Source organism: Ahaetulla prasina, chromosome 4 (genome assembly GCF_028640845.1).
Source record: "Ahaetulla prasina isolate Xishuangbanna chromosome 4, ASM2864084v1, whole genome shotgun sequence".
Classification (NCBI taxonomy): domain Eukaryota; kingdom Metazoa; phylum Chordata; class Lepidosauria; order Squamata; family Colubridae; genus Ahaetulla; species Ahaetulla prasina.
The window spans coordinates 36587217-36602605 of NC_080542.1; the positions used below are offsets into that span (position 1 = coordinate 36587217).

Consider the following 15389-nt stretch of genomic DNA (forward strand, 5'->3'; position numbering starts at 1 on the left):
CATCTCCAAATATCTCCCTAAATGTTTAAGAACTTTTCAGGTTATATTGGAAGCTCTGCCATTGTTGAAGGCATTGAGGAATCTGGTAAAGAAGTTTCCCTGAAATATTGACCCAACAGGTCATAGTTGCCTAGTATTTACCTAAAGTATTAGTTTCACTTCTAAATTATTCTCTTATCAGAACCAACTCATCCTGAATAGGATTCCATTGCTTTTTTAAAATTCAAATTGTTAGATTGTATTGATATGATGCAATGTTAGTGTTGAAATTTTTGATGATAAAATAAAATATCAAATACATTATATAAACTTAGCTCTGTTCTGTTTGATATACTGCTCCCGTATCATAACTTTCTTACCTGAAAGAAGGAAACTGGTTACTCATTATGTGTTTCAGAATTGTGATGAAAGGTTCCAGTACAAGTACCAACTTCGTTCCCACATGAGCATCCATATTGGACACAAGCAGTTTATGTGCCAGTGGTGTGGTAAAGATTTTAATATGAAACAGTACTTTGATGAGCACATGAAAACGCACACTGGTAAGGCTACATTTTGATTGCTATCTTTATACAAGACCTACTGATGTAATAATTCATAGAGCAGTTAACAGATAAAGTTTATCAGCTCATAAGCTTTTTCCTTCCATTAAAATCTAAATACAATGCTCTTTTTAATGTAATTAAACAAGGAGATTCTTGTATCATCTGAATTTCAACAATAGAAAGCAAAAAAAGGAGAATGAATTTAAGGAAATAAAATTGCACAGTCTCTTTGGAAGTAGAAAGCTCTTGACACAATGCATGAGAAACTCTTAGGCCAAAGAGCAATATATGTGTATATTAAGACAGAACAGAAAATATAAAAGGGATTGTATTAGATTCAGAAAGCAGTAGAAAGGCACTGGGGAGATTTAAGAAAAGGTGTTGATAGAGATATGTGAGTGAAATGTAAAAGAACCAAATGCCGTAAAAAAAGAATGGGAGATTAAGAAAATGCAACATTGGAGCTAGAAATGACAGAGTGTAAAAGCATGCACTGTGTCTGCACTCACAGTTCCTGCAGATCTGGTGAAATCTGTGAGGAAACCTGAATAAACTACAATGAGGCAAGATGTCTGATAAATTACATTGAATATAGAAAACAAAAATCTGATTACAGGAGGTTGTGAGCAGAAGAATAATTGTGACTAAAGGGTTATATTCCAAGAATTCAAAGCAAGATATAAAAAGATAATGTGGTTGAATAATTATATAAATAGTCATAGAATAAATAATAATGGAAGGGCTATTGATGCTGACATTTTAAGTGAGATTGGAAATTGAAAAATGATTTAAAAGTATATAAAAGAGAAGGATAGATTGGAAGAAATTGAATAGATACCTCCATATATGTTAAATGTGAGGAAGGTAAATGGTATAACCTATAGGATCAGAAGTTGGGAAGGATTGAGAATTCTTGGGTATAAATTAAGATAATCTGTTGGGAATTCTAACTTGATAAATCTGAGTTGAATTATGAACCCCAGCCAGAAAAACTGACTACGGGTGATTTTAGAAATTGTAAATCAGCAATATAGATGAGTCTTTGATAATTTCTTTGATTTAGGATTTGCTTTCAATTTTTTTAATGAAAATTGAATTTGATTAAAGGCGCCATTTTATAACTTTTAACAGGAGAGAAGCCTTTTATTTGTGAAATCTGTGGCAAAAGTTTCACCAGTCGTCCAAATATGAAGAGACATCGCAGAACTCACACAGGGGAGAAGCCATATCCGTGTGATGTGTGTGGCCAGCGATTCCGTTTCTCCAATATGCTTAAGGCACACAAGGAAAAGTGCTTCCGTGTTACCAGTCCTGTTAATGTGCCACCCTCTGCCCAGATCTCACTTGCAACAACGTCATCTGCCACCACTGTACCTTCTGTTGCGAACACACCGAATGCGCTTGCCCCTACTTCAGCAATCAATATGAATCCAGCAAGCACACTTCCTCCTCGCCCAATTGGCCATCCATATTCTCATCTGCATCTCCATTCACATCATCAACATCATCTTCCAGTCCCCGTCCCTCCGGTCCCTCATTTGCCTCCACCTCCTGCTCTATTTAAGAGTGAGCCTTTAAATCATAGGGGCCAAGGTGAGGACAGTTTTCTGCGACACCTAGCAGAAAAAAACAGTTCAGTGCAGCATCACTAACTGCTTGTCTTCTGCCTGCTATTCTGATTTTAAAAATCTGGAATTGTGCTCTTCCCTAAGAAAAGGTACCATTTTAGCCCCAAGTAAATTTGCATTACTGTTGGTGATCATCCAGCTTAGGGGAGCCAATAGGACAGATGCCCAATTTGGCTTGCACGTTTTACTGTTGACTTTTATAAATTTTAAAAGGACTGAGAATTGTGGATTTTTTTATAATTTCATATCAGCTAATGAGGTATGCTTGCTTTTGTATTCTGGATTTTCTCCTCAAATTGGGGATGAGTCTGGTTTCCTTTGTACTAATAATCAGAAAGACTGTGAGACTAAATCCCAGAGCATTAATGATCACTGTGTATTGTTAATTTCTTTTCTGCTCTGTATGTGTGGGTGTGTGAGAGTTTGTGTGGGTGTGGGTGTGCTGGTTATGGAATGAACCAGCCACATGATTGCAGAATATGAAGCATAGGAAAAACAACAACAATAGTAAACAGAATTTAATCTCATTTGAATAGTTCTCCTAACACACTCTTTATTTTATTATAAAAATTATTTTAGAGTTTTTGTATAGACCTATTTAGTAGCCTGTTTCTAAAATGAAATGTATTTCAAATAAGCGATGTAATTTTTTTCAGTGTAGCTGGACCTATGTTGTTACAATAGATAATTTTTATAATCATTCAAATGTGATTCTTTTAAGAAAAAAGATGCAAATAGCTTCTATAGTAAAAATTATTCTTACATCTGTACTGCTCTAAAAAGGTGCTTTGAAGTGTAAAGGAAGAAGCCCAAGAAGTCTCTTGTAAAGCTGCCTCAGAAGTGGAGATAATTTCAGAACTTTATATAACTTATTTGTAGGGGGAGGGGAATTTTTACTGTGAGACATATCTTCTTTCCATGTCACTTGAGGGTGATTAGATAAGGACATTGAACTACTGTATGCCCCCAAATTTCACATTTGTTATACTGAAGCATGAAACATTTCAGAAAGGATTTCTCTTAGAGTGAAAATTGCACATGAGGGACAGTCTCAACCAAATACAGTTTCAAACATAGTATGCTATCTTATCATGGGCATACCTTAGAACCTAGTTCATTATAGGGACATGTGTATAAGGTATGAGTTAAATTGGGACCGATTTGATGCTGCTTGTTTTTTCTTAAGTTTGTTAGGTGATAAGCAAGGGAACTGCAAACTAGAGGCAATTTAGTTGGATCTGTAAAAATTAAACCTGAATTAGGCAAACTGGAGTTAAAGTCATTGTCATGTTGGCTGAAAAAATGAATATCATGGAGTATGTGCATACACTAAGGTTGTGTGAAGGACAGATAGTACTGATTATAGATGATAATGTCTTTCAGGTTTGACCATATTTCACAGATAAATGGAAAGAAATGTTGAATGTTAAGCAAGTTGGTAATTGTGTTTTTCTTAGTCTCCGATGGCTCTAAGGTGTGACAAATAAAATCATGGTAATTAACTTTGGATAAAGTACAGCACCATTTAAGGATCCCCTTAGTACCTTGAAGAGAAGGCATAGAGATTCCTTTATAGTTGGAATCTAAATTTTTCTAAGTTTAATTTTCATGCTCAAAGACCATCATGATGATTCCTAGGATATTGTTCTGCTTTTGAAAATTAGGCTAATTAAGTCTAATTTAGAAAGGGATATTATCTTGGATGAAATGGAAAGCCCTTGTTATTGCATTCCCTTAGGCTGCTGATTGTGTTTCCGCCTTTTATTAACTTTGCATTAAAAATAAAATAGCTGACTTTTCGGTATCTATTCAATATTTGACTGAAAACTTCTTAATCCTTTTTCTGAAAAAAAAAGTATTTTTAAAATGTTGTGATAACATTTATTTGTTCCTTCTCCTTTTTTAGGCAGTAAAGCTAACTATAAAAATGAATAATATTTAATTATTGTTCACTATTAGTTCACTATCATCTACTATCTTGATTGGTTTTATACATTCCATGTCATCTTGTAAAATTACAGTTCTGTATAGAATGCCACAGGCCAACAATGTGGCCTGTAAAATCCACTGTTCTAAATTTAAATGAAAAAGTCATACCTGATAAATCAATTGTAATCCAATTTGCAAAAGCATTTTTTAAAATAAATTTACAGTATTTGGCTGCTATTTATGAATCCTACTACTTGAGAAGGGTGTATTTCTGTGGTCTTTGTTCTAAAAGTTAACATTATTTATTTCAGAGCTGTGTTCTACATAGAATGAGTAAAAGAAACTAGAAAAATGAGTCAAGCACCATTGAAGTTTCTTCATTCTTGTGTGGATGAATTTGCATCTATCCTTAAGGCTTCTTTTTAGAATTAATTTGGTTCATTGCAACATCATCCCTGTAATCCCAATCATTAATGGATAGAGGTCTACACTTTTTTTTTTAATGCAATGCTGTAGAATACTTCTGGCCCCTTTTCATTTTTATTTCAAAAATGTTTTCAAAACACAAACATTATAAATGTATAGCCATTCAGAATCCATTTCAAATGTGTAGGACATGAAATGTATCAATTCTCTGTAAGTCTTTAAAGCAGCTGCCTATTTTCCTAGGAACACACAGCTTTCGGGAATTAACTTGAAAACATTGCACAGCCCAAGTGCAAAAATGATTCAATCAATATATAAAATACCCTTTATTAGATTTTGGATTTTGAATTAGGATTATAATTTTAGAAGTCTTTTTATACTGGCATGCTTTTATTCATAAGATGTGAAAGTTTTCATGCTAAACCTTTAAAACAATTTATGTTTCTTCATTTGATTTTATAATAGCAATAGCAATAACAACTGGACTTCTACACCGCTTCATAGTGCTTTACAGCCCTCTCTAAGCAGTTTACAGAGTCAGCATATTATCTCCAACAATCTGGATCCTCATTTTACTGGAAGGATGGAAGGCTGAGTCAACCTTGAGCCAGTCAGGACAGAGCTCTTTGCGATGGGAATGCAGAGTTAGCCTGCAATAATGCATTCTAACTACTGTACCACCACAGCTCTTTAACTCCATAATATTTTTCCTTCTGCTGCAAATTTTACTATTTCCTGTTAGTTGCAAAGTACTAATCTCTGCATTTTAATAATTTGCACAATGATTTGTGTTGCTGCTGCTACCATAGTCTTGAGGCCATAGGATCTGATCATTGGTGTTTTTATCATCAGGAACGTCCCATAAATTCACCATTTTTGAGTATAATCATAATGAATAGAATGGTTTTGAGACAATGATGTCTCTAATGTTTGCCCCAAAAAGCATAGCAACAGAGCATACAACCAATTTTTGTACCAGGCCTGCTCCAGGACAGTTGCATTGCCACTTATTCTCAGCATTAGAGAGTTTTGATTGATCTTGTCAAGCACTTCACAAAATTGCAGTGAATATTGAAGTTAAATATGACATTGTGTATCTCTTCAAAGACACATACAATTTCAACATATTACAGTTATGAATTTATATTTGTTTGCTTCCTGTCAATGACTGTAATAAAAAGGCCTATTCATTCTATTAGTTTGTTTTTATACTTGCATTTCAGTAATTAATCCCAGAGGAAGATCTAAAGATTAAGCAAGAACTGTGATTTATTTAAAGGCTAATAAATTGTTTTTAAACTGCTGTAAGATTATTGATTTTGATACTAGAATACACATATGTGACTCCCTCCCCAGAAAAATGATACTTAAACTAACCCCTTGAAAAACTAAAAAAGGCAATTGCACAAAGCTGTAAGAACTTGTTCAGTTCAATTTATAACAGCAAAAGATGATCAACTATTTTCTTCCCATTACTGTATAGATAGTCCTCAACTTAAAACCATTCATTTATTGACCATTCAAAGTTACAATGGTGCTGAAACATGTGATTTACAAACCAGTCCTTACACTTACGACTATTGTAGCCATTCCAGCATCCCTCTGGTCATGTGATCAAAATTTGGACACTTGGCACCAATATATATTTATGATAGTTGCAGCCTCCCAGACTCCTCAAGTGATCACTATTTGCAGCCTTTTACTATTACCCACCTGAAACCAAAGTCAATGGGGGAAGCTGGACTTAATCATATGATTCACTTAACCACAGTAATTTGCTTAAAGATCACTGCATAAAATTGGATGCAACACTAAAAACCACCTCACTTAGTGACAGAAATTCCAGTCCCAATTGTGATTGTTAATCAAGGATTACCTGATATTAAAATATGCTTGATTTGAGAATAAATCTTTAGTCTGGCAACACGAGTATTGTCTTGTTATATATCATGTATGATTTAATGGTTGGATTTAATTTTAATTTTGCAATGAGTGGAAAAGTAAGGAGTATTCATTTGCTGATTTGCCTTAGTGGAATATTTAACATTCATGCGGGGCTCCGTTCTTCAAAAGCTTAGAGCAATGGAAATAACAACAACAACAACAACAACAAAAGAAATCAAACTGCTGAAACTTTTTTTCATATTCTTCCTTCCCTCACCATGAGTCTGTAAAGTTGATTTGAAACCAACTTTTCTATTTAACAATCAACTTAGATTCTTGAATGAGAATGAATGAATGCTCTTAACTGTTTTGATTTTCAGGGTGGCAACAGATGGCTTTTTAATAAGGTTGAAGAACAGATTGGAGAGGTGAGTTAACAATGAAGTTACAATTTTGTCAGTGTATTGTAGCATAAATAGATAATGTGCATGCTTAAAAGGAGAATTGTACAGTTTCTGAGGTAGGTGGATTTTTTTGCATAAATAACGTTGGGTAAGAAGTTTAGCATAAATGTCAATTTATGTGTTGGCTGCAACTGCAAACAAATTTGCAAAAATTAGAAACTTTGCTATGCTGTTTTCTGACACGAAGTCTGTTTGCTTTGGCAGGTCTGCTATGTACTGCTGAATATATTCCCTGTTCTTCCTTTCTAGTCATTCATATATCTCCCTAAACAAATAAAGTGTAAACATACTTTCACAAACTTAGGAAAACATTTTTTTCATTTACCATAGTTTTATGTTTTTCCATGTGAAAAAACTTCTTTAAACTTAGTTATTTGCATCCTAAAAAAACATTTCTGTAGATACCTTCTTAATTAAATATGTATTATTCTATAGCAGACTTGACTCTTAAGTGAACTGGAATAAGTTAAATTCACAGCCATAGTCTGTTTGACATATGTAATATTTCTTTTTGCTCAAAGTTAATATAAATGCTTTCTGCTAATAACAGTATTTTCTGTTCTGACAGGCTGCATTAGATGCTAAACTACCCTTACCACTGCTAACCTTGCATGCAAATGAAAATCTGATGTCCATTTAGCCACCTAAAATCAAAACTGATTCAAAGGCAACCACAAAAACTAGGTAGCAAGTGAGCATGAGTTGCTTGAGTATTTTTATTCTTTTTCATTTTTGTTATATGTACTTTGCTGTACTTCCTTATCATTTGACTCTTGACAGCTGCATGAACATATCCATATAGTTTTGTTTGGCATTGAATTTCAAAATGGTTTGCTGTTGTCTTTTCATTGTATTAATTGCCACTTTGTAGAGATTTGCAATATTGCTACAGTGTTGTTAGGAGGACAAATTATTTCAGAAAGTAAAGGTGGCCACTGAGAAGGCACATTGTTGAAGTCTCATAAAGTGGCAATGTCTCAATGAGGAGACCTGGAGTGCGTCTTCTCTGTTGAAATATGTGGGTGGGGCAGATACCTTAGGGAATAGGCAGTTCCATTAATAATCTGCAATTGGGTGTTGAGCAGTACCTTAACCTATGGGGAGTAGGTGCCGCTTGTGAAGTGGATATATCATGTGGCCATAACAGGAAATACCCATAATTATCTACACAACCACATACTGGATTATCTTCAAAAGTAGTTTCATTGGGGGTGGATGGTTGGACTAGATAGATAATTTTAATTTTTTTTGTAGGATGGACAAAAGTATATGGAACATTACTGTGGTGCCTTTTCTCTGGAAAGAAAGCTGTCCTGTTATTGACTGGAATGTATTATACATACATATGCTGTATTGTTTTATAAGAAGTTTGTGTTCTGCTTTACACTGTTAAAACCTGTAGCAGAGAGGCCATCTTAATTCCTATTGAGAAAGAATATTTAAGAACTTACATCCAAATTTAATTGCATTTAAAGCAGTAAGAAAAAAGATACATTTATGAAACAGTTTTTGAAATTAAGACCATCTTCTTATATGTGAAAACTAAAATGTAATTTAAATATGGTTTCCTAGGACTGCATACTATACCTCTCTCTTCTGTCCATCTATTCTATGGGTCCCTTCTGTTTCCCAGTTTCCCTCTTCCCTCTGTGATTTTTTTTCTCATCATTGTTCTTGCTGATATATTTCAAAGACTGTGAAAATTAAATATTGAAGATTATTTTTGTTGAATTACATAATCACAACTATTTTATAATGTATGCAACTCTTAGTATAATTGATACAAATATTCTTGCAGTTTAGCTGAGACATTTTCCTTGGCCTATAGAATCCTGTATATAACTGAGAATGACTTCAAAAGAAATTGCTGATTTGTGCAATTTGTTCTTTTATTGTTTAAATGCTTTATGATAAATATATAGACAAATGCACACTGAGGGGCCAAGTAATTCTGCTACTGTGATACTAAACAAACTAGTCTTTACATTTAGGCAGATACTCTACCTCCATTTCTTGATTATTTTTGAACTTCATCTAACAAAATAGTTGCAAGCTGATGTATCATTTTTTCCCCCTCTAAGCTAGAATCCGCTTACTTTCTATACAAAAGGTTCTTTTTGTCTTTTGTTTTTTTGTGAAATGTGTAACTGAAAGCTTCCTGGGACAGAAATAAGGTAATCTACTGTTTGAATATTCTGCTGCAAGGAAATGCAAGAATAGGGAATGGCAACTAGGCAGAAGAGATAAGATCTCTGCTTTGTTTTACTACAGTGCCAGCTTTCTTTCATCATTTTTATATAAATTTAAATTTTAAATTCCATGACAGTATGTTTTTCTATCCAGAAGAGCACGTGCTCGTAAAACAGAACTTCCATTTTTTTCCCAAAAAAGCTAGTTGTTATTTTTCCTCCTAAAAATTAAATTAGCATTTCTTTGCATGCTTTCTCTTTTTTCAGATGTGTATATGCATATATGTCTCTGTGGGTTGACAGTATATATATTTTTTTATATTTTAAAGCTTCGTTTGGATAAAAATAACATCATAGGCATTGTGGCTCTTGACTTTGCTGTGCTTTGGCACATTGAAATCTAAATTATCAGAAGATTTACTTTTATTTTTCAGTTATATCATTGACCATAACTGGATATCTTAGCAGTTAAGCTACATTTGACTTTGCCTTGAACAGATAAAAATGTAACAGAAGTTTTCTATAATTCACACCAGAAAAACAATTAGCTTAGCATTCTGTTTCTCCAGTGGCCATCCACTTTGGGAAATCCATATGCAAATCACTAAAGATTAGCTCTGTGGTTCTTCTGTTGTATTCAAAGGCCTATTGGTTCCACAAATTAAGTGTAACTCAGGACAAGTTAAACGATCAGTGAAGGAAAAAGCAACTGCTGTACTTTCAGAATCTCACTTTTTAGTAAAAACTTCAATAAGGAACCCTAGCTAATTTGTAGATATATATATATATATATGAAGATCTTTAACATTGTCAGATAACAAGAAAGGCTAGAGTGCAAAAGTGAAGCTTTTGTATATATTTGTGATGCAGGTGTTATATCTTACATTGCTATTACAGATCCAGGATGGTATCCATTATCATGTGCTATGTTAGGTCAGAGTATTACTTATTTGTGGATCCTAACTGACCAGTTGATGCTGAGAAGTATTCCGTGCTATCTTTGATAGTTGAGATAAATATTTGAAATTCCCACCAATTGTATGTCAGTGAGCAAACTGTTGGTACAGTCAGTGCCTTAGTCCTTGTCATATTTAAGTTGTAAATAAAACACAGTTTGTGCACAATTCAAGATAAAAAGATTCCAACATTTATTCAAAAACTTTGTAGAGTAGGAGGAGAGAATGAAACCAGATATTGGGATGGCAGTTGGAGGAATTGCAGCAATTATGAAAACAAAACAGAGTGTAATAGAAGAGTAATTGTAACATTCTGTAGTTTAGGTAGAAACCTAAATCTGGCATCTGTACTCTTGTTTTCAAAATTGCATGTGTTTGCTTTCACTTTGTAATGCAAATTTATTTATCAAAATTGTGCAAGAGAAAATAGTTATGAAGAATGCAGTTCACTGTTCCTCACATTTCTGAATCAGTGATGCTGCTATAAGAGCAATTTAAAAATAGGATTGCAAAACCAAGAACATAGTTTTTGTATTCAGTATAAAATTTTCTTCATGCAAAATCAAAGTATAAAGTTATGCACTGCATTATTGAACTTGCCCACTTTTGTTTTATAACATATCATACCTAATATTAATAACAATTGTGCAATCCTTTAATAAACTTTTAATGTTTATCTTTTGAGGGGGGAAAGGATGCTTCTTGTATATACCATGAAATCTATTAAATAGATGAATTGCTTTTAGTTAAAATAGCAAAATGTTCCTTGTTTTAAATTGTAATTCAGTTCAAAATATTGAAAGCCAGCTATGTGACTTTGGACCAGATAATCTGTCTCCGCACAACCCACCTCACAGGGTTGTAGTGGTGGTGAAAATAGGAGGAAGTAAGTGTATTGGATATGTTCACTGCCCTGAGTTACTTGTAAAAATAATAAAGGTGGGATACAAATAAATAAAAACAATTTAAAAATTAATCTTTTGAACTGCAGCTATCCAAAATGAAAATTACATGGAGAATCTCAGTGCTTGTCCAGTGTTTCATCTATCGGATTAATAACAATATGAGTATTATCTACCAACAAAACATAACCAAAAACCTGATAGCATATTGAAAATTTAAAAATCCAGTTTGGGGATTTGTTCCTTGAGTTTTCATGCTGAATGAGGTCTCAAGTCAAATCTTCTGCACAGTGCACAAATTCAAATTAAAAGTTCCCTGCAGGCGACTGGTACCGTCTGCTTGAATACATCCAATAAAGGGAATCTACCACATTTCTAGATAATTTAGTTCATTAGTGAGTTCATTAATTCTGAAGGCTTTTTAAAAACAATACTCATTGAAATCAGCCTTATATAATCAATGTGTGTGTGTGTGTATTGAGTAGCAGAGAATACCCTGTAGAGTTGAACACTCCTATCACACCCTTCCTTACATTTGCCTAAGGCTAAACATACCAAGTTTGTTAAACCCTGCTTCCAAAGACTCAACATCACTACTCATTCTTGAACTATTTCTAATTTCTCTGATTCTTTCTTAAAATGTAATATTTAACACTGAATATAACAGCCTTACATTTGTCTCCCATTATTTTTTTCTATATTAGCTTGTTTCTCTATTTTGTCATTATTTTGGAATATATTTCTGTCATCTGAGGTTTCAAATACAATCCCAACTGGTTAATGACATCTGCAAGTGTGAAAAGTATTCCATCCACCTCCTTAAGTAATTTATAAATCAAATCATTGGTTACAGTTGATGACCAATATACAGGTTCAACCCAGTAGAGGTATTGTAGAGGGAAGGGGGAAGGGGATAAAGGTAGGCAATTACATAAAAAGAAGGCAGAAAAGAGGAGAAAAGAAAGGCAAAAGCAGCAGGAAAGAACAGGAGTACAGATATTTAAAATACATAAGGCAAAAAAGTGGGAGGAAATGCTTAACAAGTATTTACAAACCCATATTTTGTGACAGTCAAGTAGAATAGTAATTAATACAAATGTTTGAACATAAAGAACTAAGGATTGAACTAGTGGCCCCTTGTTCAATACTTCAGTCTAGTTTGATCTGAAAACAATAAAACCAGCTGTGTTTTCACTTAATTATATGCACCGGCCCTCATTTTAATAGCTTCCTAATAAAATACCAAATGCTTTAATGAAATCAGAGGGAACATCAGAGATCACAAATGTAATTATAACTCACTGCAAAGTCATAATCACGAGCTAGCCACCAAATACCCATATTGTGATAATGTGACCATTGTGACAACAGGAACTCCCAGGAGTCATGATAAATTCCTTTCATTCAGCATTGTAGTAATTTTGAGTGATTGCAGAATAAATGGTTGCAACATGGGGGCTGACTATACTTAAAATGAGATAAAGTTAATCTAGCAAAATTTATTCCTGACAAATTCATGTTGAGTTCTAGAATTCACTACATCATTTTCTGCATATCTACTTTTCCTAGATATTTAAAAAAGTCAGCTCAGTGTTTTCATGACAGATTATTCTTTCAGAAAGTAGTTTTGCTGTATAATTGCTGCAGATGGAAATTGCACCTAACACCAAAGTAAAATGGCTTGCTTGTTTTTACAGTACCAAATACACCTGCAGAGAAACTGAACGTTGTACATATTAGAATACACTTTAAAATTGGGTTCAGTTTATCCAGAGATAGGCTTATCTACAATTGTATTAGCAATACTTTTTAAAAATATACATATATCTAATTAATATCTCTGAATAATATGACTTTATTAATTAAGTCAATTGACCATATCAAATAAAAAACTAATACAAAAATACAAAGAAAATAATACATGTTTATAATAAGTCATCATTGTGAGCATAGGTTGCTCATTATTGTGAGCAAATTTGAGCGTGTGCTCCCATTTGCGAACCGGTAGCGAAGGTAAGTGAATACCATCCATTTTATATATATATATAGTGTCGTGTCCCACTCCCCCTCTGACGACCGGGTCTAGGAAGTCCATATCAAGCGTGGCCACGAAGCCTCTGCAGCTTTGCCAAATTCCTTTCAGATTTCTCAGGGCAGGCAGGAATCCAAATTGTGACTTCAGCAAACTAGGTGAGATTTTGCTTGACTTAAGGAATGCCAAAAGCAGGTCCTTTATATAGGCTGTGGGGTGTGGCTCCATGACTCAGCATTTATCCAGGCCTGCCCCTCCCTCCCTTCTGCTAACGTTGCCTCTCAGATCTCTGAAAGCAAGGATCCTCACACTTTGAATTGTTTTCTGCTGTTTGAGAAAGGGAGGGGTCAGAAGGAGTAGGCCCGAGTAATTCCAGTCCGTGGCTGACTTCCTCTGATGGCTGAGCCAAAGGAACACACTGCCGTATGAGTGAGGTTTGTTTGTTCATTCCTGACATCCTCTCCGGGCATGGGGCCAGGGCTGGGGCTGGAGGCATGACAGGCCGTTCATCTTCATTCTCAGAGTTTGATAGCAGACCCGGGACGAGATGGGAGGCGGCCGGCTGAGGAGAGGAAGGAGGACGAGGCACAACATATAGATTAGAGAACTCAGGTAGCTGAGTTGTTGAGCTGTCTTATGGCATTGGCACAGATTGCAGCCCTTAAAAAACTCTTCTTAAAATGTGAGAGCAGAAGCCTCTTTCTATGAAAATAAGCCCTAAGTATAGATAGGACTTGATTTGAAGTATGTTTCCAAATACAGACTACAATAATAACTGGTATGCTTTCTCCCCAAAAACAGCTATCTTAATTTTTGATTTATTCTTAACAGAAATAAAGAGTTAGGAAAGACCTTAGAGGTCTTCTAATCCAACCTCCTGCTCAGGCAGTATACCATTTCAGACAAACGGTTGTTAGGTCTTTTCTTAAAAATTTCCAGTGTTCTGGAGCCAAGTTGTTCCACTGGTTAATTGTTCTCACTGTCAGGAAAGTTCGCCTTAGTTCTAGGTTGGTTATCTCCTTGATTAGTTTCCATCCATTGCTTCTTGTCCGCCCGTCAGGTGCTCTGGAGAATAGTTTGACCCCCTCTTCTTTGTGACAGCCCTTTAGATATTGGAACACTGCTATCATGTCATCCCTTGTCCTTTTCGTTAAACAACACATACCCAATTCCTGCTACCATTCTTCATACATTTTAGCCTCCAATCTCCTAATCATCTTTGTTACTCTTCTCTGAATACTGACTCAGTATTCCAAGTGTGGTCTTACCAAGCCATTATAAAGTAATTTAAAGATCACTTCAGGTACTTGAACACATAGTATATCTAAAGCTGCATAGCAATCTCCTCTTGCCTACTTGGTTGTATGTCATCAATGCCAGGTTGTCTAGATAAAGCAGAATATTTACATGTTTATTCTTAACTTTAGGCATATACATTTCAGCAGAATGAAGGAACTTTGTGATGTCATTAATATACAGGCTAAACAAAATGGGAGCCATTATACATCCTTGTCTGACTCCTTTATTGGTACTAATTTTTCCTGTCACGGAACTTTGTGCTGCCACCAGTATCCTTAGGCATAAGTTTAATATTTTGATTAAGAAGAGTCTGGAATCCCATTTTCAAGTCCAGAGTAGGACCCTGCTTATTGAATCAAATGCTGCACTGAGGCTTATACAAATCGTAAAAAGTTGTATTCCTTTTAACTATATTTTTCTGTTAGATGGCACAAAATGAAGTTATCAGTAGTGGAACCACCCAATGCAAAATTGGTTTGCTCCTTGGGAAGCAAATCTTTTTCAGTTATCCTGTCCTGAATTTTATATAAAGGGTATTTGGTCTTCAGTTTTGCTATTATGTCAGTTAGGCTAATTGTTTATAATTCGAGGAATCAGCCTTATCACCCTTTTTTTGTCAATGGGAACCACAATAGAGAGCTCCCAACCAGTTGGAATTTGGCAGGAAATATTTATGTAAATAAATAAACCTGCAGGTAACAGAGCCTACTTAGTCAATGTGACATTTAAATAATTAAGGATAGGGATCATATAAAGGAGCCTTATTGGACTTCAGTGTCTGGATGAGTCCTCTAATCTCCCATTTAGTCACTAAATGCCATGGTGGAGTAAGCTACAGGCCTTCTGTTGATCATTTTGTGGGTCTTCCAGTCCAGTGGTTCCCAACTTCTCTGGCACCAGCAACCAGTTTTGTGGAAAACTATTTTTTCATGGACTGGTGGTGGTGGTGGTTTTGTGCACAACCTAGATCCATTCATGTGCAGATGAAGCTTTATTGAGCAGCAGCGTGTGTGGCCCAATTCTTAACAGGCCATGGACCATACTGATCCCTGGCCGGTGGCTTGGGGGCTGCTGCTGTAGTCCACTGCAACTTGGGACAGTGAATTATTAACTCTAATACTCCTCCCACATTGTG

The 15389-nt window shown here is 34.9% G+C and overlaps 1 protein-coding gene across 4 annotated transcripts in view; it reads left to right on the forward strand.

Annotated features, from left to right (window-relative positions):
• Window positions 1-5723, forward strand: part of ZNF652 (zinc finger protein 652) — a 47774-nt gene extending 42051 nt beyond the window's left edge. For all 4 annotated transcript variants that reach the window (XM_058183819.1, XM_058183817.1, XM_058183820.1 and 1 more), the window contains 2 exons: window positions 398-542; window positions 1677-5723. In XM_058183819.1, coding sequence (XP_058039802.1) covers window positions 398-542; window positions 1677-2197 — 666 coding nt within the window. In that variant the 3' untranslated portion in view covers window positions 2198-5723. The remainder of the gene's footprint in view (window positions 1-397; window positions 543-1676) is intronic.
• Window positions 5724-15389: the final 9666 nt, after the last annotated feature.